This window comes from Platalea leucorodia (genome assembly GCF_965183815.1).
Source record: "Platalea leucorodia genome assembly, chromosome: 3".
Taxonomy (NCBI): Eukaryota; Metazoa; Chordata; class Aves; order Pelecaniformes; family Threskiornithidae; genus Platalea; species Platalea leucorodia.
The window spans coordinates 39,891,866-39,915,976 of NC_138825.1; the positions used below are offsets into that span (position 1 = coordinate 39,891,866).

General features: G+C 45.6%; 2 protein-coding genes across 3 annotated transcripts in view; one reads left to right on the forward strand and one right to left on the reverse strand.

The window, feature by feature from the left end:
* Positions 1-14,816, forward strand: part of LOC309588294 (protein ELYS-like) — a gene marked incomplete at its 3' end in the record, with an annotated part of 58,994 nt that extends 44,178 nt beyond the window's left edge. Inside the window, exons 12-28 of the mRNA XM_082307346.1 lie at positions 1,920-2,010; positions 2,098-2,187; positions 2,350-2,490; positions 3,271-3,375; positions 4,158-4,251; positions 5,268-5,391; positions 5,515-5,571; positions 6,764-6,910; positions 7,697-7,884; positions 8,057-8,201; positions 8,298-8,429; positions 9,240-9,387; positions 9,475-9,625; positions 10,171-10,278; positions 10,788-10,840; positions 14,457-14,554; positions 14,607-14,816. Of these exons, the coding sequence (XP_082163472.1) occupies positions 1,920-2,010; positions 2,098-2,187; positions 2,350-2,490; positions 3,271-3,375; positions 4,158-4,251; positions 5,268-5,391; positions 5,515-5,571; positions 6,764-6,910; positions 7,697-7,884; positions 8,057-8,201; positions 8,298-8,429; positions 9,240-9,387; positions 9,475-9,625; positions 10,171-10,278; positions 10,788-10,840; positions 14,457-14,554; positions 14,607-14,816 (2,082 nt within the window). The remainder of the gene's footprint in view (positions 1-1,919; positions 2,011-2,097; positions 2,188-2,349; positions 2,491-3,270; positions 3,376-4,157; positions 4,252-5,267; positions 5,392-5,514; positions 5,572-6,763; positions 6,911-7,696; positions 7,885-8,056; positions 8,202-8,297; positions 8,430-9,239; positions 9,388-9,474; positions 9,626-10,170; positions 10,279-10,787; positions 10,841-14,456; positions 14,555-14,606) is intronic.
* Positions 14,817-14,937: 121 nt separating this feature from the next.
* On the reverse strand, positions 14,938-23,746 carry LOC309587940 (saccharopine dehydrogenase-like oxidoreductase). Of its 2 annotated transcripts, XM_082306566.1 has the most exons (12): positions 23,491-23,746; positions 23,144-23,256; positions 22,208-22,288; positions 21,600-21,729; positions 19,975-20,024; positions 19,393-19,523; positions 18,743-18,860; positions 17,455-17,574; positions 17,276-17,332; positions 16,631-16,742; positions 15,733-15,814; positions 14,938-15,270 (listed from the first exon to the last, which is right to left on the reverse strand). In XM_082306566.1, exons 1-12 carry the CDS (start codon positions 23,696-23,698, stop codon positions 15,165-15,167), a joined length of 1,308 nt encoding a protein of 435 aa, XP_082162692.1. In that variant the 5' UTR covers positions 23,699-23,746; the 3' UTR covers positions 14,938-15,164. The 2 variants fall into 2 exon arrangements, with proteins under 2 accessions (XP_082162692.1, XP_082162693.1); XM_082306567.1 differs by lacking the exon at positions 15,733-15,814.
* Between the last annotated feature and the right edge of the window lie 365 nt (positions 23,747-24,111).

The window sequence follows — 24,111 nt, forward strand, 5'->3', positions numbered from 1 at the left end:
AGGATTACAAAAATTATTCTGTGGGAAAGTAGTGGGATGTTTTACGGTTTTTCCTTGTCCAATAGGAAGGCAAGAAATACCAGATCTGCTGCCAAGTGCAGCTCTGCAAAGGAGGTTCCCACCTGAGTCAGCCGTAGAAGCTGACAAAAAAAGATGTTGCTGGGTTTTTTTTTAAATCTTGTTTTTCAGATTTGAAGGTGCTTAATTTTTTCCATGTGCATCTGCATACAGATACTTAAAGATTTCAGTACTTCATTTAAAGCCTCGTTTAGCCAGACTGCCTCAGCTAGAGGTCCCTGCCCGTTTCTTTGGGACAGAGAAGCACACAAGCGCGCACACGCACAAGCCATATCTCTTCAAATTCCTTAAATAGAAAGGGGCATGCCTCCCTTTGCTAGCTTCTCCTGTTCCGCCTGGAGCCTCTGGCAGGATCGGAGGAATCTGCGTAAGCATTTCTAAGAGCACCTGTATGTCCCTTCATTTCGTAGAGCAGGTGTTCTGATAAAATCCTCCCTATCAACATTTATATATTTCTTGGACACCAATCTTTGTGGTAAAGTTTTTCATACTCATTTGTAACTTTAGGGTACTTTTTGTTTATTAGAGTGGAAATGCAGATGTTGTTCCATGACTACTTTTTGATTGGAATAATAATAAGGTAGCAGAAAGAGTGCAATACAATGCCAATTGCACAATGCTGTATGAAGGCAATTTTTTTCAACACAACATGGTAATTGCCTTGTACGCCAAGAGTTGAAATAAGATCACTGGCTTGCATCGTTGCAAAAGTTACTGCAGAACACAAGAAAAATAGAGCATAAGAGTAGGCAGAGGTGTTGGAAAATAAGGTTGATCAACAATGCATGGATAATTCACTGCAGGGTACAAAGACTTACATGGGTGAGTATATAAGGGATTAAAAAAAAAAAAAAGGCAGGCATCTATGTACCTGCTACAGTTACTCAATACTGTAAGACTCTGAGAAGAAATGGTTCTGCAACAAACCCCAGAGTTCTTAGTGCCACGGTGTTTCAGATCCTTAATTTATGCAAATATTACTTTATAATCAAGAGGCAATAGGCTCCCAAAAGCCACCCCATACAGAACTTAAGAATTTGTAATAAACCAAACCATTTAGACTGGACAAAAAAGAGGAGCTTGAAGTTAAAAACTGCAGAGAATCCAACAGAGAGTTGCTTGCCCCATGTGGCAGTTCAGTAATGCTTTATTTCTTTTCATTTTATTTTATTTTAAAATTAAAATGTCACCTAACCTTTCTGAAAAAAAAAATTGAAATCAAGATTTAAAAGCAAGAAGTCAGGCTTTCAGAGCTGCAAAGGGACACCTGAAAACCAACTAGAGGGGCATCAAAACATGAGGCAAACCTGAGAGTTTTTTTGTAGGGGCTGCGGGTTTTTTTGGTGGTGATCGTGGTTTTTTTTTCAAATAAGGAAGTGATGCAGAGTGAAATATTCAAAGATAAAGGTTTCTACCGTGTTATTTTTATACATTCTATTTAGTATGATGAAGGGAGTTTTGTGCAAATGAAAGTATGCATAACAAAAATTGTCATATGCCTTCTTTCAGGTTTTGCAGACTTGACAAGTAAACATTTTACTGAAAATAGTTAATTGGAACTCAGCAAACTGAGACTACGATGCAGAGGCATGCAAATAAAGATTAGAATTAGCCTTCAGTAAGTTGAAACGTCAGAGGAGAAGTTTAATGTGTTCCTCAGACCAGCAAGCAGTCCAGCCTGTGGCGAGAATTAAGAAAAAGAACGTGGAACTAGTTGAATTAGTACTAATGGCCGTGGTGATGTCTGAATGAGTGTACAGTTAGAAACAAACATTTACTGTTGATGGTTCCGATACTGGAAGTATGCAAGATTCTCATTTTGTTTTGTTGGTTATGTTTAGGAGGAACAGTTAGAAGCGGTATTGTCAGCTGCCGTCCAGACAGGTTCTTTAGAACTTCTGACTGGATGCATTAAACATTGGACATCGGAAGGTAATACTTCTTACGTTGGTTTTATGTTACATATTTTTTTAGTTTGAAATTGTTGATTCATTTCTTTTTTGTTCTCTTTTTTTAAAGAGCAGCCAAGTTCTGCTGCTAATTTACGCTTTGTTCTTGAGTGGACATGGAACAAAGTGATCTGTACGAAAGACGAATTTGACCAAATATGTGAGTACTAGTGCAGTCATTCTGCAAACATAAAACCATTCTTTCTAATTGAGCTTATTCGGTAATCTGCTGGTACATGATATTGCACGCGGTTCTTTAAGTGTACTTTGAAACTCTGAAATTGCTCTGTAGGCTAATGATTTAATACTTATTCTTGAAAAGGTGTTCCGCTGTTTGATGGCTCTTGCAACTTCATTGACCCACAGATGTTACAGTCTCTTCAGCACTGCCAGTTGCTTTTGAGCAACCTTAGCACAGTCTTAAACTGTTTTCTAACAGAAGCACAAGAGCTTACTGACAAAGGTTTGTAGAAGCATTACGAAATCTTTGGTATGTCTTATTAAGATTTGGAATTATGCTTGGGTTGTAATTGTGGAGACACGAGCTTTTGTTGTTTCTGGTGATTGGAAGACAGTCAAATTTAGCTGGGAGAAGGGGCTTAAATGTGAGAAGTTGGGACCACCACTCAATATGCCTTGAGTTCAGGGCACTAGTTTGTTGTGGACTTCACGCAAGTGGGCAAGGGAGGCTGCATTCAGCAAGAAGCTGTGTAAGCAACTGGCTTGAAATTACAGCAGCTGAATGTGGTCATGCTGAAGATGTTTCTTTCTAATTCTTAGCTAGCAATGTATAACTGCATGCACATATTGTAGTGCCAATTACTAAAACCATAAAGGAAGCATAAGCGAGTAACTTGTAAAGTAAGTTCCTTGAGTTTCTATGGCTTTTTGTCTTACAAATTGTTCGGGGCATATGGAGGGGGAAAAAAAGAATATCCCTTTGCCATAGTAAAAATCTCGGCTACATGAAAAACGGGTGCCTTATTTGTGAGTGTATTTAATAGTTCAGGCTTTATTTCTTTTATTTTCACTTTTAGTGAAGCTGGTTCTTTGTAGGGGTTGCGTTTTGTTTTGGCGGTGATCGTGGGTTTTTTCTTGAGACAAGGAAGTGATGCAGAGTGAAAAATGCAAAGAGAAAGGTTTCTACCGTGTTATTTCTGTACTTTCTGTTCAGGATGATGAAGGGAGTTTTGTGCAACTGAAAGGAATTGCGTAACAAAAATCATCTTGTGCCTTCTTTCAGGTTTTGCAGACTTGACAAATAAGCAGGTGGTAACCAGCCTCGTTTCTTTGTATGCACAAGTGGTCATCTGGTTCTGTCGATCCGGTCTCCTTCCAGAGGGTTTAGGTAAGCGTAAACTGTAATACATTTGTAACAGGGAGACTGTGCAGTAGGTGATTCCTGTGAGCACATGCTTAGCCACGCTTTTGTAAATGTTTTGTCGATAACAAGTGGTGTTGGTTCAGTGACAGCGTCTGCTGAAGTTGTGCTGGTGAAATTGAGATGTAACTGTTTTTTCAAGCAGATAGTGTAGAGTAATGCGAGCGGGTTCTTTCCTGGATGTTTTTTAGTAATAGCAACAAGCCTCTGACTTCAAGGAGTTGCTTGTGTCCACAGCTTGCAATACGTGGGATCTTAAACAAATTGCTATTCAACAACAAATGCTGGAGCGCTTGTTTTTGCAGTAAAAGCGTTACCCGCGTGTTTTGAACTTTTGATTTATGGCTTGAGGAAAAAATGCACCTTGGAAATACTCCTTTCTTTGGATGGGTTATAAATTCTATTGTCAGCCTTAATTGCCTTCCAGATGCTCACATGACAAGTTTAGATAAACCACTGCCTTTGAGAGTTGTTCTTTTTTATAGCGAGCTTCAGCTTACACTACGTGTTCCGAACGCTACATCAACTGTAACCGTGAACGGGCGCTCGAGACAAGAAGGAATTGAGTCTTGTGTCTTACATCTCTTTCAGCAACGGCAGAAAGAGGGTTGGCTGGTGTCAAAGTTGGAGGCTTGCCTGTGCTTCTTGATGCTTAGCTTGTACGATCTGCTGTCAAGTGTTTAGTTGAAAATTTTCGTTTAAAAATGCGATACCGCTTCTTTAACTTGCTTTTACTTGCTCGCCTGCAGATGATGATATGCATTTGTCCAGACCTTTCTACACTTATCCTCTGATTCAGAGCTACTACACTGGGCATCGACAGAAACTTGAGCGTTTATCAAGGTAAGACTTGCGGGAAAGCTCTAGAACACTTCCCTGGCAAATTCAGAAGTGGAAGTGAATGGGTTTTATATCGCCACTTGCATTTGCTGTGCTTAATGCATTTGCCGGCAATACTCTTGACTTCAGCGACGCAAGTGTTCCGTTGGACACAGAGGGTACTTTCCCGTGTTAAAATGTTTATATATACCTCTGCTTAGTGCCATTGGTCGGTATCGTCATTTTTTGTAACATGCTTAGTTCGTTGGCTAATCTGTATAATTTGTTACGACTGAAACAGGTCATGTGATTAGGATAGGATCAGTCATCTCCAGTTGAGCAAAGCACGGCGTTCACAGCGAAATTGCTTTGGACACAGAAGAAAGCATGTTTTAAAAAAGCAATCATCCCTCTTGTTGACTAGTAACAGATGGTAATAATTGTGGTGGCCTAAATCTCCTACTCACAAGTAGATTTGTGTAATTTAATAAGCTAGTCGGAGTTACATGTAACTCTCTTGCCTGGACCAGCATATAGGTGATATGCCTTGGATTAGATGATCATAGGTTGTCCTCTGGGAATTGTACTGAGAACTAAATAAAGACCGAAAGAAGGTTAGGCTGTGGCACTGTGAACAAGCTGCTGCAAGACGAGTTAAGGTGGACGCTGCAGTGTAGTAGGTGTTGACTTTAAAGCCCACCTTACTTAGCTTACCGCTCAAGTAACTTAGGTACCGGCTCGTGTGTGCCTTAGAAACATACACCCTCTAGCGTGCTTTTTCTGCTGTGTATCATCGGGAAATTAAAGGGTTTCTATTTTGAACTCCTTTAATAATTGCATACGATCTAACGAACGTCTTTCGTCTGCCTCAGAAACTTCTTCCACGTCTATTTCAAGTCATGGTCGTGCCTTTGTCTGTTTGCTGCTTTCTTTGGCTCCTGGGAGCTTTTGGTTTTGTTTTGAGTGGAGGAAATGAGTTACACCGAGAGGCTGGAATTACTCTTTCACTCGGTCCAAATCCTTGCCACCTTTTGTTCCAGGGGAAAATGGGATTCTGACTGCTTGATGATTGATGGAATGGTTTCCCAGTTAGGAGACCAAGTCGAGAAGCTGTGGCGGAGAGATGAAGGAGGAACTGGGAAGTATCCACCTGCTAGTTTACATGTGAGTGTTATGTCCACTGGAAACAACAACAACCACCACCCCCCAGCCCCCACCCCCCCCCAAAAAAGCCAATGATTTGTGAAAGACAGGAGTTTTTAAAGAACTCTTAATTTTTCCTTTCAGGCACTGCTGGATCTCTATTTGCTAGAAAGCATTGAGGAAAGCTACAAACATGCAATTGTATCCTTTCTAGTTGTTTTTATTACACCTTCAGTATACGCGCATCAATGTTCTTAAATGTTTGTCACCTACGTGTTTAATAACATTTTTTAAAGTATGCTCCAAACACAATGCACGTGAAAGCTTTTAGTTTAGAATTAAGTGGTAGACAGAAGCGTTGTTTTGTTTCTTTGCACTGTGGATTTTTTATGATTTTTTGAATGTTTTGTTGCAAAGTCTGTTCTGATAGGGGAAAACAGGTTTACTAGGAAATGCTACAGATGATAAACAGCCCCTTTAGTTCTTCTCAAAATTTAAATGCAGAGTTTAATTTTTTAAAGCACCCATACCTGTAGCAAATGGCTGCTTGCTAGAACGATGCACCAAAACGTGCTGCTTCAGAGCAAAGGGATTTCTAACAGTGGTTTACCAGTACCTGAGTTTTGCCGAAATCATCCATTTTCCAGCGCAGCTAGTGACAGGCTTGCTTTCGTTCTGCTAAAAGGGCAGGCACGCAGCATAATGAACCGAGAGAAGAGCAAAGTCATTGGGCAGAAGAGACTTAACTTTCAAGCTGCCGAAACATACACAATTGCTTTTGTTGTTCGTTGCCTAACCCGAGAGGGGAGCCTAGAGAGCAAGGGGTTTAAAAACTGTTGTACCCCAGAGCTGTCTTATCAGCATATGTCCCTAAAAACGGATGTCAGAAAGAGACAAGGACGCTACCAGTGAGTGACGCACATAGTGGTTTAAATCCAGCTTTCATCATTCAGAGCTAAGTGGTATCGCAAGGGCACCGTAATCTGCACTGGTTTATATACCCTGGAAATGAGGGAAGAACCAACTGTAGAATTTGTTTGCTTCAATAATTAAGCATTGGATGTCCAAATGTTTTGAGTGTCCAACTGGTAGCTCTGCTGAGTGAAGAGGGAGCCTGAGTTTATAACTGAAGTATTTAAATGTCCAAAGTTAACCTTTTGGAATGCCTTACAGAAATCAAAGAGTCTGTCTTTCTGCTTATTTATTCAGAAGGCAATTTTGTTGTTAGCACCTGACTCTCTTCTTCAGGTTATAACAGCTTAAAATGGCAAGGCGAATTTCCTGCCTCCTGCCACTTTTACCTTCTTCTTTCATTATGGTTTTCTCAATGCAATGATGTGATGAATTTTTGGCCTTGCAAAGTTATTAGCCTTAACTAGATACTTGATACCAGACAATTTACTTGCTGCTCGATATCATGCATTCCCTGCCGAAGAAAGCGGAAACTTCAATCGACTCCTTCCCAACTGCCTTTGCCATCCCCTGGGGTCTTGTTAAGCTCATTCAAGGTTTTTGGCTTCTGGATCACAATGATTATGAAGTACGTACGTTACGGTTTAGTTAGACAGGCCTTGCAGTACAAAGCTATAATCTATAAAATGGCTTTAAGAAACTGGTGCTTAGCTGACAACAGGTGATAAAACATTAGCAGCTTTTTTGTAGTACCGCTCCGACACCTTCAGCAAGAAGTGATGATTGAAATTTTAATTACTTTGACAGGAAATGGATTCAAACAAAGAAGAAATCAACTTTAGTAATGCTTGATATGTGAATTTTCCAAGCCATCCCTTTAGGCTGTTTTCAGCAGACCAGTTGAGCACTTTCTCAAAAAGGGTGCTTTAGGTACTCTAAATAGTAAAACTGTGACCACAGAGCAGCAAGATTTGAGACAGAAGACTGCAAAAGTGACTGGTCAACCTAATCCATGTTCTTTCTGATGCTGAAGGTTGTTCTGTGCCTGTCACGACGTTCATATAACCTGTTTGTCTGGGAGAATGACTTATTATTTAGCCGTGTGTTTATAAAAAGCAAAGTTTGTATAGAGAGATTTGGTTAACCTAGAAAAGTGTGCATTACTCCTCTTAAAAGACTCGCTCTGGTCTGTATGGCTAACGGAAGCTTTTTCTTTGAAATTTTAATTACTTTGACAGTACTTTTTACTTTTTACTTAAGAATTTTTCTGTACATGTCCTGTACCAAGTATTTCCTTAGTTAGTCCTCTAAGTTTGTTTAACCCGCATTCACCCTTACCTAAGAAACCGCTGAATGTTTTTGTTGCATGAGAGTATGTCTGTACCTTAATAAACCTGATCTCTGACTTCTACAGAGTTCACTGGCCCTGCTCTTTCATCCAGCTACGATCAAAACTGTGTCATGGCAACATAGGAGGATTATTCAGTCCCTCATGTGCCAAGGAGAGCACAGGCGAGCCCTCAGATACATACAGATGATGAAGCCATCAACGTCAAGCAGTAGTGAAGTGCGGCTTTTCCTCACTGTGTTGTTGTCCAATAGGTAAGGAAATACACCCCACCGCTTTGGCATTCAAATACTGTGAGAGGTGGAGAACAAATAATACAAATCACGATCCCCGAAATTTCCTTTAAGCTTTTGAATGCAGTCATTTTGGGGCGTCTTTCTGGCTCTACTGTTAATATTCCTTCACGTCTCAAAAACTTAATTGCAGGTGCGTGGTGGAGGCTTGGGGTCTGTTGCAGCAACATAGCACTAAGGTAGACATAGAAGAGCTGCTGAAACACATGTATGAAACCTGTCAGGAGATGGGACTAATGGAAGACTTACTGAAGCTACCTTTCACAGACACTGAACAAGTAAGTGTGGACAAGAAAACAAAAATCTTGATCGTCTCTTGGAAAGGAGAAGAGGCAGAATCGTAATAGATGTTTGCAATGTGTTACTTCTCATAGGAGTGTTTGGAGAAGTTTTTACAGACCAATGCTGGTGTTCAGAATCAGGAATTTCTTTTAGTCCACCATCTGCAGCGTGCCCACTATATCCCAGCACTACAGTTGAATCAGTCAATGAAGGTTAATCTTATGGTAAGCCTGAAAGTTCTGTCAAGCGTGCAAGTTTCTGTTAGGTGTTACGAACCGTTTTTGATAGTACTCAATAAAAATCCTGCTTTGTTTTTTTTTTATGCCATTCTTTGAAGTACCAGGAATAAGTTTCAACACCTTAAGTTACGGCTGAACCGAAAAGTTGAACAAAGTATTTCACTACTCCAAAGCTACTCTGTGAAGTTATAAATTGAATGTTACAGACCATGGCTGACGCCACTTAAAATAGTTTGTCTGCATCTGAGGAACAAATATCTCGCTCTTCTATCGGCCAATCTTATCGTTCAGTTACTCAGATGCGTATGCTACGTATGGTTTAAATTGCTGAAAGCTGTTTGTGCCACTCCTTTCTGTGGAATGAAGAGTATGTTGTATGTCATCTCTTGTATCTTGCACGCAACTTTCTTCTTCTAGCTGAGAGCAGTCCGGATGCCAATCCACAGGTAAAATTGGCGTGGTGATGTGTTTGGGTTTTTTTTTTTTTTATTTCCTCAAGTTGTAGCGTGAGCTCTACAATTCTACAACTTTCGTTTTACCACTTCTACGACAGAAATTCTTATCTAACTTCTCTGTCTCAAAATTTCTTCTTATGTGAACTTCTGTTATGGATCTGTGATGCATTCGCTGTTTTCCGGAACGACAGTTCTCCAGTGAATCAAACGTATAAGGTGGTTTTGGAAGTTTTAGGTCCTGCGTTTGGAAACTTGGATCCAGCCGGAAGGGAAGGTGCGTGTAGGTAGCTTTCCCTTACTCCTTTTAATAGTCCCATCATTTTGTCCATCATTTCGTCAGAACGATCGTGATCCTCGCTTGAGAGAGAGAGCAGTTGTCAGAAACTCCATATTAGACCAATACGGCAAGATCCTTCCTAGAGTCCAAAGGAAGCTGGCTGTAGAGAGAGCCAAGCCTTACCATTTGCCTTCATCGGTCTTCAGAGAAGGTAATTTTTAGGGGGGGGAATATAACGGACAACTAGCCATCACTTTGATTACACAGGGCTGATATGTTTTCCCCTCTTGCTTTACAGTCGCAAGACCAAAGCCGTTATCAACAGTAACAAAACAAGCTAATGCAGGAAATGTGCATACAAGAGCAACTTTCATCGGTAATGTGTTGTCCAAAATTGGAGAAGTATGGGTAGGGAACGAGCGGAAAACCAGTTTCTCACAATATGATAGGTAAGCAGCCTTTTAACAAAGTTTAGTCTTGAGCTACGTGTTTGGAGAGAGCGAGAAAAAGCCATTTGCATTATGGTAGTGTTTTGGAGGGAAGGTGCACCCGAATAAAGCTTTGTTTGCCTTTTTTGCACATACAATGTGTAACATTCGAGAAGCAATGCATCTGAAGTAATATTTGGAGAGGGATTTTTTTCTGCTGTGATGAGGTCATTTATGCAAATACCTGTATTTCCATGATGGTAAATGTGTTTACAGAATTTAAGACGGTTGAAACTAGAACACTAGGATTACCAGCGAGCCATTGGTGTACGGATTTTGGTAGACTCGATTGTGGATCAAACAGCCATCTTTCACCGCTTCCTGCCCGGTTTCTGCTTCGTTTCTGCCCTTTTTACTTAAAACCAGGCAGACTTCTAAAGAGCAGAAAAGAGGCTCGTAGTTGTCAGGTGACTTTCCTACAGGTGGTATGGTCAAATAAGCTTGAATTCTGGTGTGCTTGGACTTCAGGCGAATGAGAGTCAGTTACGTTTTCCTTTCAATTCTAGCCCTAGAGCTACAGAACCACCAGGCTTAACACACGCTCTCCCTGGAGCAGAGTTGCGCGATCCATTTGTTGGGACACCGGTTACAAAATGTTCACAAAAACGTTCCAGGTATAGTAGATCTACAGAATGAATACTTCAGCAAGGTGTTGCCTCTCATATGTATGTGTGCACGTATGTTGTGTGTGTATGCGTGTGTGTGTATACTTTCTGTGTTTGCTACGTGTTCTGTTTGCATGTGGGTTTGTATCTGTTAAAGAAAAGGTCAACTTAGGGACACAACTAAGTGGAGAATTTGAAGTGGTCCCAGCACAGAAGTGCAGATGAAGTTTCTTCTGACATGAGAACTGCATCACTTGTGCAACTTAAAATTGGACTGCTCTTGCCTCAGAGGCAGTGGTTTAGGAAATTAAGTGTGAAATGTAAAGAATTAATTGAAAAAAGAAAATGCCTGTAACTTGCTCGTGGGCCTGATGCATCACCCCAGCAGTGCGGGTTCACCCGTATTTCTCGTTCACTGAATGTTTTTGTTACGTATCATCTTGGATTTCTTGAACGCAGCATCATTTTTTTCCCATGTATTTATTTGTGTTCATACTTTAAATTGTGTATCTCAACAGATTGCTGGATTTGGTGGTTCGTCCTGTTCCTTTGTGTTCTGCAGCCCAGGGTGGTAAAGCCTGTAAACTTTGTTTAAAATTAAACCACCAAAGTGTTTAACACAAACACTGTTGGATTCACATTGGGGGATATTTTCAATATGCGTGGGGTTATTGTATGCACAGTCCTTTTGGAAGCAGTACGTTGGGAACAGTCATGCAGATCAACGCTCCCGCCTAACTCGGTGTCATCTGCAAACTTACTGAGGGTGCACTCGGTCCCCTCGTCCAGGTCATTGATAAAGATATTAAACAGAACTGGCCCCTGTACTGAGCCCTGGGGAGCACCACTTGCGACCGGCCGCCCACTCGATTTAACTCCATTCACAACTCTCTGGGCCTGGCCATCCAGCCGGTCTTTTTACCCAGTCAAGAGTACGCCCGTCCAAGCCACGAGCACCCAGTTTCTCCAGGAGAATGCTGTGGGAAACGGTGTCAAAGGCTTTACTGAAGTCCAGGTAGACAACATCCACAGCCTTTCCCTCATCCACTAAGTGGGTCATCTTGTCACAGAAGGAGATCAGGTTAGTCAAGCAGGACCTGCCTTTCATAAACCCATGCTAACGGGGCCTGATCCCCTGGTTGTCCTGTATGTGCCACATGATGGCACTCGGTATGATCTGCTCCATAACCTTCCCTGGCACCGTGGTCAGGCTGACAGGCCTGTAGCTCCCCAGATCCTCCTTGCAGCTCTTCTTGTAGATGGGCGTCACATTTGCTAACCTCCAGTCGACTGGGACCTCCCCAGTTAGCCAGGACTGCTGATAGATTGTGGAAAGTGGCTTGGTGAGCACCTCCGCCAGCTCCCTCAATACCCCTGGGTGGATCCCATCCAGCCCCATACACTTGTGTGTGTTTAAGTGGCGTGGCAGGTCACTGACCATTTCTCCTTGGATTATGGGTGCTTCATTCTGCTCCCCGCCCTTGTCTTCCAGCTCAGGGGGCTGGGTATGCCGAGAACAACTGGTCTGACTCTTAAAGACTGAGGCAAAGAAGGTGTTAAGTACCTCAGCCTTGTCCTCATCCTTTCTCACTGTGTTTCCCCCCACATCCAATACAGGATGGCGATTCTCCTTAGCCCTCCTTTTGTTGCTAATGTACTTGTAGAAACGTTTTTTGTTGTCTTTTACAGCAGTAGCCAGATTAAGTTCCAGCTGGGCTTTGGCCCTTCTGATTTTCTCCCTGCAGAACCTCACGACATCCTTGTTCACCCATCTTCCTGAGCTGGTGGCCCCTTCTTCCAAAGGTCATAAACTCTCCTTTTTTCCTGAGTTCCAGCTGAAGCTCTCAGTTCAGCCAGGCCGATCTTCTCCCCTGCCAGCTCGTCTTTCGGCACACGGGGACGGCCTGCTCCTGCGCCTTCTTTAAGATTTGCTTCTTGAAGAATGTCCAGCCTTCCTGGACTCCTTTGCCCTTCAGGACTGCCTCCCAAGGGACTCTGTCAACCAGGCTCCCAGACAGGCCAAAGTCTGCCCTCTGGAAGTCCAAGGTAGCAGTTCTGCTGACCCCGCTCCTTACTTCTCCAAGAATCATAAACTCTATCATAATTTTGCCATCACTAGGCCCAAGACGGCCTCCAGCCGTCACATCACCCACCAGCCCTTCTCTGTTCACAAACAACAGGTCCAGCGGGGCACCTTCCCTAGTTGGCTCCCTCACCAGCTGCGTCAGGAAGCTATCTTCCACACACTCCAGCAACCTCCTAGACTGTTTCCTCCCCGCTGTATTGTTTTTCCAGCAGATATCTGTAAGTTGAAGTCCGCCACGGGAACAAGACCTAGCGCTTGTGAGAACTTCTCCCAGCTGCTTATAGAATATGTCATCTGCCTCTTCATCCTGGTTGGGTGGTCTGTAACAGACTCCCACCATGATATTTGCCTTGTTGGCCTTCCTCCTGATTCTTATCCATAAACATTCAACCCTGTCATCACCACCATTAAGCTCTAGACCACCAAAACATTCCCTTCCATACAGGGCTACCCCACCGCCTCGCCTTCCTTGCCTATCCCTTCTGAAGAGTTTATAGCCATCCACCGCAGCACGCCAGCTCTGTGAGCCATCCCACCATGTGTCCGTGACAGCAACTATGTCATAGTTTTCCTGCTGCACAATGGCTTCCAGTTCTGGAAGGCTAGACAACACTACTTGTGCTCCTGATCCCTTAACCAGTCATCCCAAGGCCCTGCAGTCTCTCTTGATTGCCCTCGGACTACTTGTTGCAACTTCATCACCGCCTACCTGAAAAATCAATAATGGATAGTAATGCGAGGGCCGTACCGGGGTAGGGAGCGTTCTCTTCCCATCTTTAACCCGGGTGCCAGCAGACTTCCCCAAGAAGTGGGGCTGGTCTGCATATTGGGCCTTCTGTTCCCCTCAGGAGAGTCTCCTGTGACAATGAGACATCTTTTTTTCTTTATGGAAGCCGTTTTGATGCAGGACATGGGCCAACTTAACCTCGGCAACACCTCTGAGCCGGATGAACCATCGCCCTCGTCATTGTTTGCTTCCACTTGCAGAGCCTCATACCTATCATGCAAGGGCACCTGGGAAGGGGGGGCAGTCACAGAGGAGACGTGCCTGCTGCGCCGGGCAGGCACTGGTCGCCATTGCCCCCTGTCCCTTAAGTCGCTGCCTTCAGCCAGGCGGAAAGAGGATAGGGGATCCTCTGGGTCATCTGTCCTGTCTGCATGTTGGGCCTGCCTCAGGGAAGGGAAGGTGCGATTCCAGCAGTCTCTCTCTCTCCTTCGCTCTCCCTGATACTCCACAGCCTACACACCTCCTCCCGGAGCTCCAAGAGGAGCCGTCCCTCGAGCTGGGCGCACCTCCCACAGGCGTGCTCACTGCTGCCGGCCGGTACTGGCATTAAGAGCAGGCCACACCCTGCAGCCTGACGCCTGGGTGGCAGCGTGTTCCCGCCAGACCTCTGTCTGGGCAGCTGCGTCAGTGGAGCCCATTGCTCCCTGCTCGAGCTGGCAGAGCTTCAGCGCCCTGACGCACAAACTGCCCCACCTCGCCCTGGTTGGCAGCGCTCCCCGGGGGCTTCTTTTATATGGGGTGGGGGGGGCGAGCTTGGCTTCCATCGCTCCTGGCCCCGGCCAGGTCTTGTCAGCTGCCAGCCCCCGGCAGCTCTCTCGGCTCCCCCGAGGCTCCCCGGGTTCGGGAAACCCCGCTGTGCACCACGCCAGAGCCCTCCGCTGCTGACTGTGCCGGCCCCGGAGCCACTCGCCTCGGCAGCGCAGAATACGTGTGTCGTCTCAGGCAATCCCAGTGATTCCTTAGCGCGCAGCGTTGAGTTGTGGGATGCGATACCTGGCCAGTTAGTTTGACTAAGTGCTGCGGTCACAACTGTCACGACTGAAACTTCAAACTTTGTATCTTACATGATTGTATCTTTCCCTGTTAGATGCAGAGTCGGTCGCTCTGTGTGGATCCGTAGTCAGTCCCGAAAGTACTGCGATGGGATGACGACTGCCAGTTGTGTATACAGCTTGCACTGTAAAACTGCTCACTTTGTTCACGGGTGGTGGCAAATCGTTAGGCATGAACAGAAATATCAGAAATGGAGCACGTGATTGCAGAGACTGAATACTCTGTTCTCCGTCCCTTAAACGCATAAACTTTTCTCTCCAGTAGAGAGTGCGCTGGATGTTTCTAACTTTACAGTCAGTGGTGATCTGAAAGGAAAGGCAGCGTTTCGCTGTCCTCAGTCTCATCTAGCTCAGCTGGAAGTTAGTCCGTTTGGTAATCAATAGTGCATTCACAGCCATTTTTTAACTTTAGGTTCTTGAAGATTGCGCGGTTAAGGCACAAACCTCGGAAGAAGCCCCTGAAACATCACCACATAGTGAACTGCTTCCATCAGGCAGTCCTCAATACAGCTATGCTACCATAGAGCAACAGTCTGCATGTGATTTGCCTGATAATAGAGATGGTGAACGTGAGGGAGATGGAGAGCTTTGTATATCTCAGAGTAATTTTCAGAGCTTCTAGAAGCTCTACTGATACAGCAAATATATATATATATATATATAGCATCAAACACTATAGTGGTTCCATTAAGTAATAACTTAAAACGTAGATGGAAAGATTAAACAAAATTCTAGAACTAGTACCCAGTAAGTCACTGCTTTAATAGGCTTGTGAATTAAAACTCAATACCCTTTATGGGTTTGCTCACTACAGCACATAGCATTATGATTTTTAACTCAATTTTTCTTCCGTTTCTGCTGTAGACAATAGCACAGTGAACCTATTTTATGACTAGGCTTTTGCAGCCAAATGAGTTTTGTTGGAGTTAGACTCAGGAAAGGTGTTAGTTCCCACAGTTACGTTCTGACTTCAGACTTCAGGCTTGCTGATAACAGAGAACTCAACGCCGTGTTTGTTAAGGCGATCAATGAGTTTTGTTTTAGAGAAGGCAGCTCCCGGAGAATATACACCACCCCTGTCAAGGAAAATCGAAAGAGAAAAACATTAGTGGTACAGCAATTGAATGACGACCCCTTTTTTTGAAGTCAAAGATGTGCCTTCCTGCCTAAGAAAGAAAAAGCCACTTTGTCCCACAGGAGAGCATACGAGGAATTTGGCAAGCTGGTTATAGTCAGAGGTTCGCTTCTGCATCCAAACTCAATAGAAACCCTTCCATTAACTGAAAATATAGACACCAGAGCAACAGATGCGGCAAAAGCATTACCAAAAACCTACGACTACATCCTTTCAAACTGAAAGGCAGATGAAGAGTAAGCGGCTTTAGATCAGCTTGTGGTGAAGTATCTCCCTTGCACAGCCATTTGGGTCAGGTAACACAGAAATCCACAGGGTTCCCACACCTGCATTTTCCAAGAGAAACATACGCACACAGAAGCTTTAAGGAAGACTGAGCTGTTCTGCATGGGCAAGTACTTACTGCTTAGGCAGACAAGCTGCATCTTCCAGAAGAGACAGAGCTGCTTGCACCATTAAAATTGATGTAGTAACATAGCCAGGATCTGACAAAAAAACCAAACAACGTACAGCGTGTTAAAGTGTAGACTGTATCTTGCTCTGCCCTACAGCACGCTGAAGAATCATCTCTTTGGCAATGAAACAGCCTTCCCCCTTTAAGAACAGCTTTTTTACCTGTAGTCATCCCAAGTAGCTGGTGAAGTCCTTAAGATCTAATCTGGACAAACGCTGCTTCAAATACAGGCCTATAACCACACAACCACCATGAGCGATCACCTCACAGTGACAGAGGGCTCTCTGTGACAGCAAGAGCTTTCCCTTTTTAAGCAAGGCTTAAATTCAGAATTTTGCTGTGAGACTGCTGTGTTCAGCTACATCTCTAGTTATTTAAAGAAGCTGTGCTTCGCTAACTCCTTTCTGAATATGCATCCTTGCTCTCTCCTAACTTTACTTCAGGTGTCATCGCCCCTCAAAGGGATGATCTGAACACGAGTATGTTCCAGCTAGAAATGATACCGTCCCAGATCTGTTTCAGCTCTCTCACAGGGGACTGGAAATAAACAGGTAGCAAGTCCAGGCTGTAACAACTGAAAACTATCCTTAAAGCACTCTGCAAAAACGAAAATTGAAACGGGGAAGGTCAGAAGGAAAGAGAATGACAGGAACGCAAATGCATCGGCTATTTCCAAAACCTGGTCACAATGAATGCCAGAAGCCAAGGTAATACTCGGTAAAGGCTCTTGTCTTTGTCCATGTTGCAAGTGCTCCTCGAGGGTGGAAGGAATAGCAGCGGAACCATAAACCTATTTTAGAGCAGGGAACGCGAGGCAAAAGCAGTTCCCTGCTACTAACATACATACCTGGTGCTTTCACTTCGGTGCAGATCTTTACATTCGGTTTGCCATTCTGGGGATCTTGCCCCTCACTGTAACCCTCGCCAAAAAAAGTCATTGTAAAAGAGGTTCCGTCGATCTGTAGCGGACAAGACAAGCGTGGTCACCAAAACAGTAACTCACTTATATCACGCAAGCACAAGCAGTAAATACAAGTATTCCATTATGCCAAATACCATGAACTATCTAAACATGAGAGGAGTTACTCTCAGTTATTGCTTAAAAGGTACAACCTAAATTTTTAATCACTTCCACTTTGTTGGAACTCTTATTGTTCTAAAGTCCAACTACTTCTCAGTGCTTTCAGTCCTGGGTTTTTGCTACTCAGTCTCCCTCTGGCATCACCTTCGACAGACTGAGCGCCGTGAGCCACCCAGGTAAATACATCAGACCCAGCAACACGAGCCACTTTTTCCTCACAGGAGTCCCACCTACTTTGTTGTCTAATAGCAGAAGGCATGATTATTTACATAGTCAAAGCTAGCTGAACAGGCACGCACTATGTGCATTTAGAAATTACTTCTTTGAGACTAAGCAGCTGACTCCAGGTTACTATTCCACCATTACCATAACAGATTTCTTCAGTAATTGTGATGGAGAACAGTCAGTTACCTGTTTCTGGCTTGGTCCTTTCTTCGTGAAGCGTCCAGCAGAGAAAAATTCCGGGTACTATATAGCAACGGAGGGGCATAACGGGGGGAGACCAAAAAAAAAAAAGACCAACAGTTAGCTGGGGGGGACGGAGGGGACAGACTCCAAACACTTAATTCTTTTGTGTTTTGAACACTTACTTTTATCAGAAGTTTTCTTCCAAAGCTAAACTTCACAAGAAGAAGAAATAAAATGCCAGCAAACATCAGCTTGATAACAGAGCCCAGACCACCTATGTTCACATAAGCACCATACTGCACCTGAGGCAAAAACATATTTCCAGTGATAGTATTTACATGAAAGTTTTTGCATCAATTCATTTGGAAAAACAAGTCTACCTCCAAATTCGCATGCGGTTGTTTGATACCAGGGAGCGCTGTTCAAATAGGGCCTTAAACAATCGTCTTCGTTCTAAACAACTCTCTGACTGATGCTTCACTTTATAATTCATCATGAGAAGGCAATGTAAGTACAGAATGGCGAGGGAGCGAGCATGGTAAACAAGAGTGGAAAACTTTAAAGAAAGATGTGTTTTGGTATCCGATTTCAGGCTTCTTTCCCGAGATCTTCCTTTCCTCCTCTTTGTGCTTTAGTTCAAGAGAAACCGAGACCTTACTTGAGAATTCCGGAACAGCAACGGCAAGCCTTTCGCGTTAGTAGTTCCCAAGTATATTTTTAGAGCGCTGCCTCACCTTCACCTCCTAACTGATGCCTGTGGCTCTGCACGGCTGTCATACAGATTGTTGGTGCTGGTCTCCTCTCAGGAAACCACGGAAAACAAAACCTAAACGCCTTTTCCACCACCACCACTTCACATCGCCTTTACTCTGCACACCAGAGACCCAAGCGTCAAAGAAGTCTCCAGATACAAGTGAGCAGCACGTGAACGCTTTCTCAGAATGTTTACTACTCTACAGTGACCTGACTACAGTTACACACACTACGGTTACGATGCTCTAGAAGCTCTACTGACACAACAAAAAAAGCCTCTGCACAGGAACAGAATTTAGTCTGTTGATCGTTCCCGAAAATCATGAAGCCTACCTTTCAAATACTTCTGTGACTCAAGGCTTCCATTCCCTACAAATACATAATCAGAAATCAGACAGCATGAGAGCCCTACAAGAGGCTCTCGTCACTATTATGCTAGCAGCAATAAGCAAGCTCATCAGGCAGGGTACCGGGTAGAACGAGACAGGCCAGCGCACCCAGAAGAACCTGGACCACATCAGGTCAAGCAGCTTCCCAAGGTGGTCAAGACAACAAGCCGCCTTCTTTACAGAAGCAAAAGCACGTCGCAGGTCATTACTATTAACCTAACTCCAGAAACGCTACCACCCAGATCTGCACCAAGAACAGTTATCACATAAAGGAAAGATTTGTTGAAAACGGTAATAAAGACAGAGTATACCAAGAACAGTAACTTACAGGTGTTTCCTGAAACTCTGTGTGCAAATAACGCTGAGACCGTTTCACAACGGAAACGTCAGATCCCATGAATGGCATGGAGTACTGTCTGAATTCCCGACTGTAAAACACAAGTCCTCTGCAAATGGGAAAAAAAAAAGTCAGAGAAAACGTTCACATGTTCACGCAAACTGAAAGAAACGGATCGTAATGGCCCTACCAATACTGGCTTTTCCTCAAGCATTTTTATGACATTCTCTCTTTTCACTGAAAGCAAACCTTTCCAAATTTATCCCTGCCTCAACTCAAGATTCCGTGCACTACAGCAAGGATGGATTTCATCATCAAAATAACTTTCTCCTCACATTTCTTTTCTCCGTTCTACTGACCACCTCTGAAATCAAAAGTCTGCCACGTCACTAGAAGCCTTTCAGAACAAGTTAACTTTGAGACCCACTAAATGCTGGGATATGTTCTTTTTTCAGTAAAATACAAACAAGTCAGTAAGACCAAACTTACCTTCAACTCTACTAGACGAGCATCGACGTGTTCATGCTATACTAACGTCCTAAATGCATCTCTTCAGTATTTAAACAATACGTTCACAATCTATATAATAAATACTGGAACTGTGAGAAGACAGCATGTTTCACATCTTACACTTCTTATACCTTCTTTTAAGTTTTGCACCAACTACTGGAACAGGGGCATATCCTATCTTTTTTCGAAGCTTCCTCAGGTTGTCTTGATCCATAAAGCCATAAACAGCTGACTTCCAGGTCCCATCATGTACACCAGCACCCTGGTGACAGACCACGAAACAGTAATTAATTCAGTATCTAAAGGTTTCATGTATTATTTTAATAAGGACCTCAGAATTACTACATATATTACACATATTACAATTATTACACATATGTAGTAGGATTACATGCCTTGAAGTATACTGACACACTGTGCATCTGTGGTAGTTTACTTGCGTGTGAATCCCTCCCACACCTCTGCAAACACTAAGTCTTTCTTGAAACAGCTTAACACAACAAGCTTTGGGTAGACAGCCTATGCACACGAACCTTACAAAAGGGTGTTTGCTTGGGATACTTTTACTAGCTCCTGAAGTTCTCAGACTCATCATCAAAGAACCGCCAGCTTGTTCCCTGGTCTCAATTAATGTAACGACAGTTATTCTAATGGGCTACGGCGGTGTTATCACAGATACCTCCGACCTTCCAAGAAGGTGTAAGCCAACTAACCTCAGGCCCAGATTTCACCGTCAGGAAGCTTTCGACAGCAGTTAAGGTACCTTTAAGGGAGGAGAAAACATTACTTGGCATATAGAACAGAACAGGCGATTTCAGTTGGAATGGACCTACGGCCATCGTCTACTCCAACTGCCAATACACAGCCGTTCGTTCCCAAAGGCAGAGTCACATCTTTACCTCAAAGTAAAATAAACTAAGTTCCACGGCTAGTTTAGTTAGCAAGTATCAAACTTCTTACGTAAAGCACCTCAATAAGGGTCGCTAATAGTAAATATTATCTTCACTCATTACGTTCTTCATTTCTCTCACCTAGTGAATGCGGTAATGTAAATAATCAAGGAAAAAAAAAAAAAAGGAAAAGGCTACCAAGAGCCATATTCAGCTTTCCTCCAAGTTTCAAAATAAAGGATGATGTAGGCTGTGAAAACCGAGACAGACTTAGGCATTTTGGTAGACCTTAACTACAAAAACAAAACAAAACAAAACAAACCCACCACACCACAAACCAAACCCACAAAAAACCCAAAACACACAAGATATCCCAAACCACTGAATTTTAGCATAGCTTGTGTTTTGCAAAGAATGCTTGCTTAGTTGTGATGAACAGCAAACAAAACAACTCCTCCCAATTCTGCTTGGGTTTGCCGTGCTCAGTTCCTTCTGAGATTGGAAAACGGCACTTGTATGGGCCAATTTCAATATAGCAAGCAACTGCATAGAGAGGTGATAACACCATAAAGTCAAAATAGGAAGAGAGAAAAGACATCTTCACTCAAAACAAGTATCAGACATCAAATTATAACCCCACGAGCAAGCAGATACTCATTTCCATGCCTCTCCTCTCCCTCCCATCCGATCCAGGTTACGCTTCCGTAAACCGAACGTTGATGACACACTCCAATGTAGAGCAACCCCACTTAATAGCAGTTTCAATAGCATACAAAAGCAAAACATGTGGATACTCTTATCTGCCCTTCCAAATGAACGTCAGACCTGACGAACACGGGAACCTCATTTGAGATGAGGATCGAGTACTACTCGCACAGAGTTAAATCACCTCACATCTTTTCTCAAATGTATTTTTCCTCTTTCAGTTACTGTCTAGCTGCTCCTAAAGCAAAAGGCACTGCATGGCACTGTCTGTCTACTTACACTCGTACAACGGCTTCTCAGTGCTTGCGGTAGAAAAAGAAAACTTACAAAACCTCATTGCCCACTAATTTGCCACCCCTCTCCTGCAGCCTTCCTGTCCCCACTGTCTCTTCCCTACAAGATTCGCACTGCAGAAGAGGCAGCGCGCGGAGGCTTGCCTAGGGACGTCCACGCGCTGGCTGAACAGCCCGCTGCTGACGACCGAAGGTTCTGGTCTCGCAGTGAGCAACGTTACCTTGAATCCCTCCGCTACCTCACGACCGATCTTCTCCAGTCTAACGGGAATATGATGTACTTTTAAGTTTTTATCTACCAGATTTGGTTGAAACTGGTCAGCTGGTAAGGGCACGCGAAAAGAGGCACCGAAAGAGTTTCCACATAAGCACTGCTGCTTTAGGAAACCAGGTGAAAGCGGCATCTGCATTTCTTTTTCAGCATAAGGTCAACGCTTAACTTTAAGTCACCTTGCAACTGGTCTCTGGTGTACAGGACTCCCATATCGGCTGGTATAGAGTCAAAGCCGCAGCTTCCAACGACATAGACCCCCTTCTCCGCAGCTTTTTCGTTGTATTTCAGGTACATTCCTTCCAGAAACTAAAACACAGTCAGAACAAACATTTTAAGCAGAACGCCGTATTTGGCCACACCCAATATCAGCCACCAGTGCTTATACTGTCATATCATAGCCCCCTACGTACTTCACACCCCTTACAAGCATCTTTAAGACAGATACACGATATGCCCGTTTTATGGTACGAAAGCGTCACAGCAGCGCAAAGAAACGTGATCTACGCAAAATTCCTGCGTAGACTCACAACCGCGACTTCCAGCGGAGTTCAAAAATTTTGCATTTCCAGAGAGAACCTGAGAGCCCCTCGTCTAAAGGTAAGAGAGCTATACAACTCATACGCATTAACGTGCTTAAAATACTTAATGCATCTTAAAACCCTAGGTCAGGGGGCAGAATTTGTCTTCATGTTCAAAAAACACGAGCAGAAACAGGAAACACACGAAACAAACGCTCCTTTAACAGATCCTTGACATAAGGCAGCATTTTCCTACCGTCACATACCTGGGGTTCTCCACTGATGTCGATGCAGCTTGCACCATTTTCAACACAAGCTTCTACCACAGGCTCTCCAAAGAACCTATACTATAGAAGGAAAGACCACCACGCATAACAAAATAAAACCCACACGCCACAGCTCACCCAAGGTGCTCCAACGAAAACATACGTACCTACGATAAAAGCAAACACTTGCTGGCTATTGACTTGGCTCAGCGGGGCAAAGACGGAACAGGACTTGTAGTTTTGGGGGGTGGGGAGAAGGAACAGCGCAACAAACTTCATCGCTGATAACGGAGTTTGCTGCACAGACTACTCCACCGCTATTTCTCTCGTAAGATCAGATCGCCGAGGCCAATTTAACGTATCCAATCTCAACCTACGCTTTTTGCACTCATCCTATCAGCATATTCTCTACTTAAATACTCCCCATTTCACAGACGTTGCCATGACCCAACTGCCAGCTCTCCCACTTTGATCCCCTCCGAGCGCGCCGGCAACATTGCCCCTGCAAGTTTTACAGGGGCCAAGGACTGAAACCGGCGAGGTCACGGGCTTCCTTCCCAGCTCCATTTTCAACCCCGGCACCAGGCGAAACATCCTGGCCCAACCCAAAACTCCTCCCCACTTTACAGGCAGTTTCTTCTGCTGCCTGTGAAAGGCTTAGCCGCCACCCCCACCCGCTGTACTTCCGTGAGACTCCTCCGTGAATGGCACCACCAGAAACCGTGGTGGCAAGCCTTCAGGCGACGACAGGACGCGGGGGCACTCCTGGGTCCGTTTCAAAAGGCTACGCCGCCCCTGGGCGGCTCCCGGAGCTCCGGAGCCCAGCGGCAGCTCTCCCGGCAGGGCAGCAGCTCCCAGCGGCGGGCAGCCGAGCCGCACGCAGCCGAGGAGCGGCGGCGGGCGCCGCGGGAGCACCGCCCGCATCACCCCACTCACCGGCCCCACGCAGTTGAGCACCAGCCGGGTCTGCCTCGCCATGGCGGCCAGCGAGGCCGCGTCGCCCACATCGCACAGCAGCACGCCGACCTCCGCCCCGAGCGCCGCCTTCCCTGCGCACCGGAGACCGCCGTCACCGACACCGCCCGCCGCGCCCGCCTCCTCCCTCCCCGGGCCCAGCCGCCACCTCCCCGGCGCAGCCCCGCCGGCGAGGGGCTCGCCCCGCTTCGCCCCCCGGCCCTTCCCGTCACGGCCGCCCGCGGGCGGCTCCCGGACACCGGCGACATCGGCCGTCCCCGGACAGCGCCACGGCGCTGCGCCACTCGGCCCCCCGCCGCGGCCCGCACCCAGCCTCTCGGCCGCCCGCTCCAGCGCCGCCTGCAGCTTCTCCCGGCTCCGCCCGGCCACGGCCCAGCGCCGGCCGCCGCGCAGCTCCCCGCCGGCCGCCGCCCGCGCCACCTCCTCCACCACGAACTGGCCGGTGAAGCCCGAGGCCCCGAACACCACCAGCTCGTAGGGCCGCTCGGGCGCCCCGCCGCCGCCGCCGGCCGCCATGGGGAGAGGAGCCGCCCGAGCCGCCGGTCAGCGCCAGGCAGCGGCCGGTACCGCGCGGCCCCGCCCGGGCCCCGCCCCTCGCTGGCGGGGGCGGTGCGCGAGGCCCGCTCGAGGGCGGCCGTTACGGCCGTTGCGGCGACGGGGGGCTGGCGGTGCCGAGCCGCGGGCGGGGCTCCGGGCCGGCCGGGCCCGGCGGCGGCACAGCCCCGCCCCGCTCCCAGCGCAGACCCGCGGCCCGCCGGTGCCTCGGCCGCGGCCGGGGGAGAAGCGACCTTCGCTCTCGTTCCGGCAGCGAGGAAAGAGGGAGAGGTGCTGCCTCTCCGGGGGGCTTAACGTACCGTGACGAGCAAATAAAAGCATACCGAGATACGGCCAAGGGGTTTCGGAGCCCAGCAGTTCAAGGCACAACGTTT

What these genes read in the sequence shown, in the direction of transcription:
- LOC309587940 (XM_082306566.1), bottom strand. Translation starts at nt 23,698, where the DNA reads ATGGCGGCCGGCGGCGGCGGCGGGGCGCCCGAGCGGCCCTACGAGCTG. An exon ending in GAAGAAAACTTCTGATAAAA is followed by an intron (nt 17,333 to 17,454) that starts GTAAGTGTTCAA and finishes GTTGCTATATAG; the next exon opens with TACCCGGAATTTTTCTCTGC. An exon ending in CACCGAAGTGAAAGCACCAG is followed by an intron (nt 15,815 to 16,630) that starts GTATGTATGTTA and finishes TTTTTTTGTCAG; the next exon opens with ATCCTGGCTATGTTACTACA.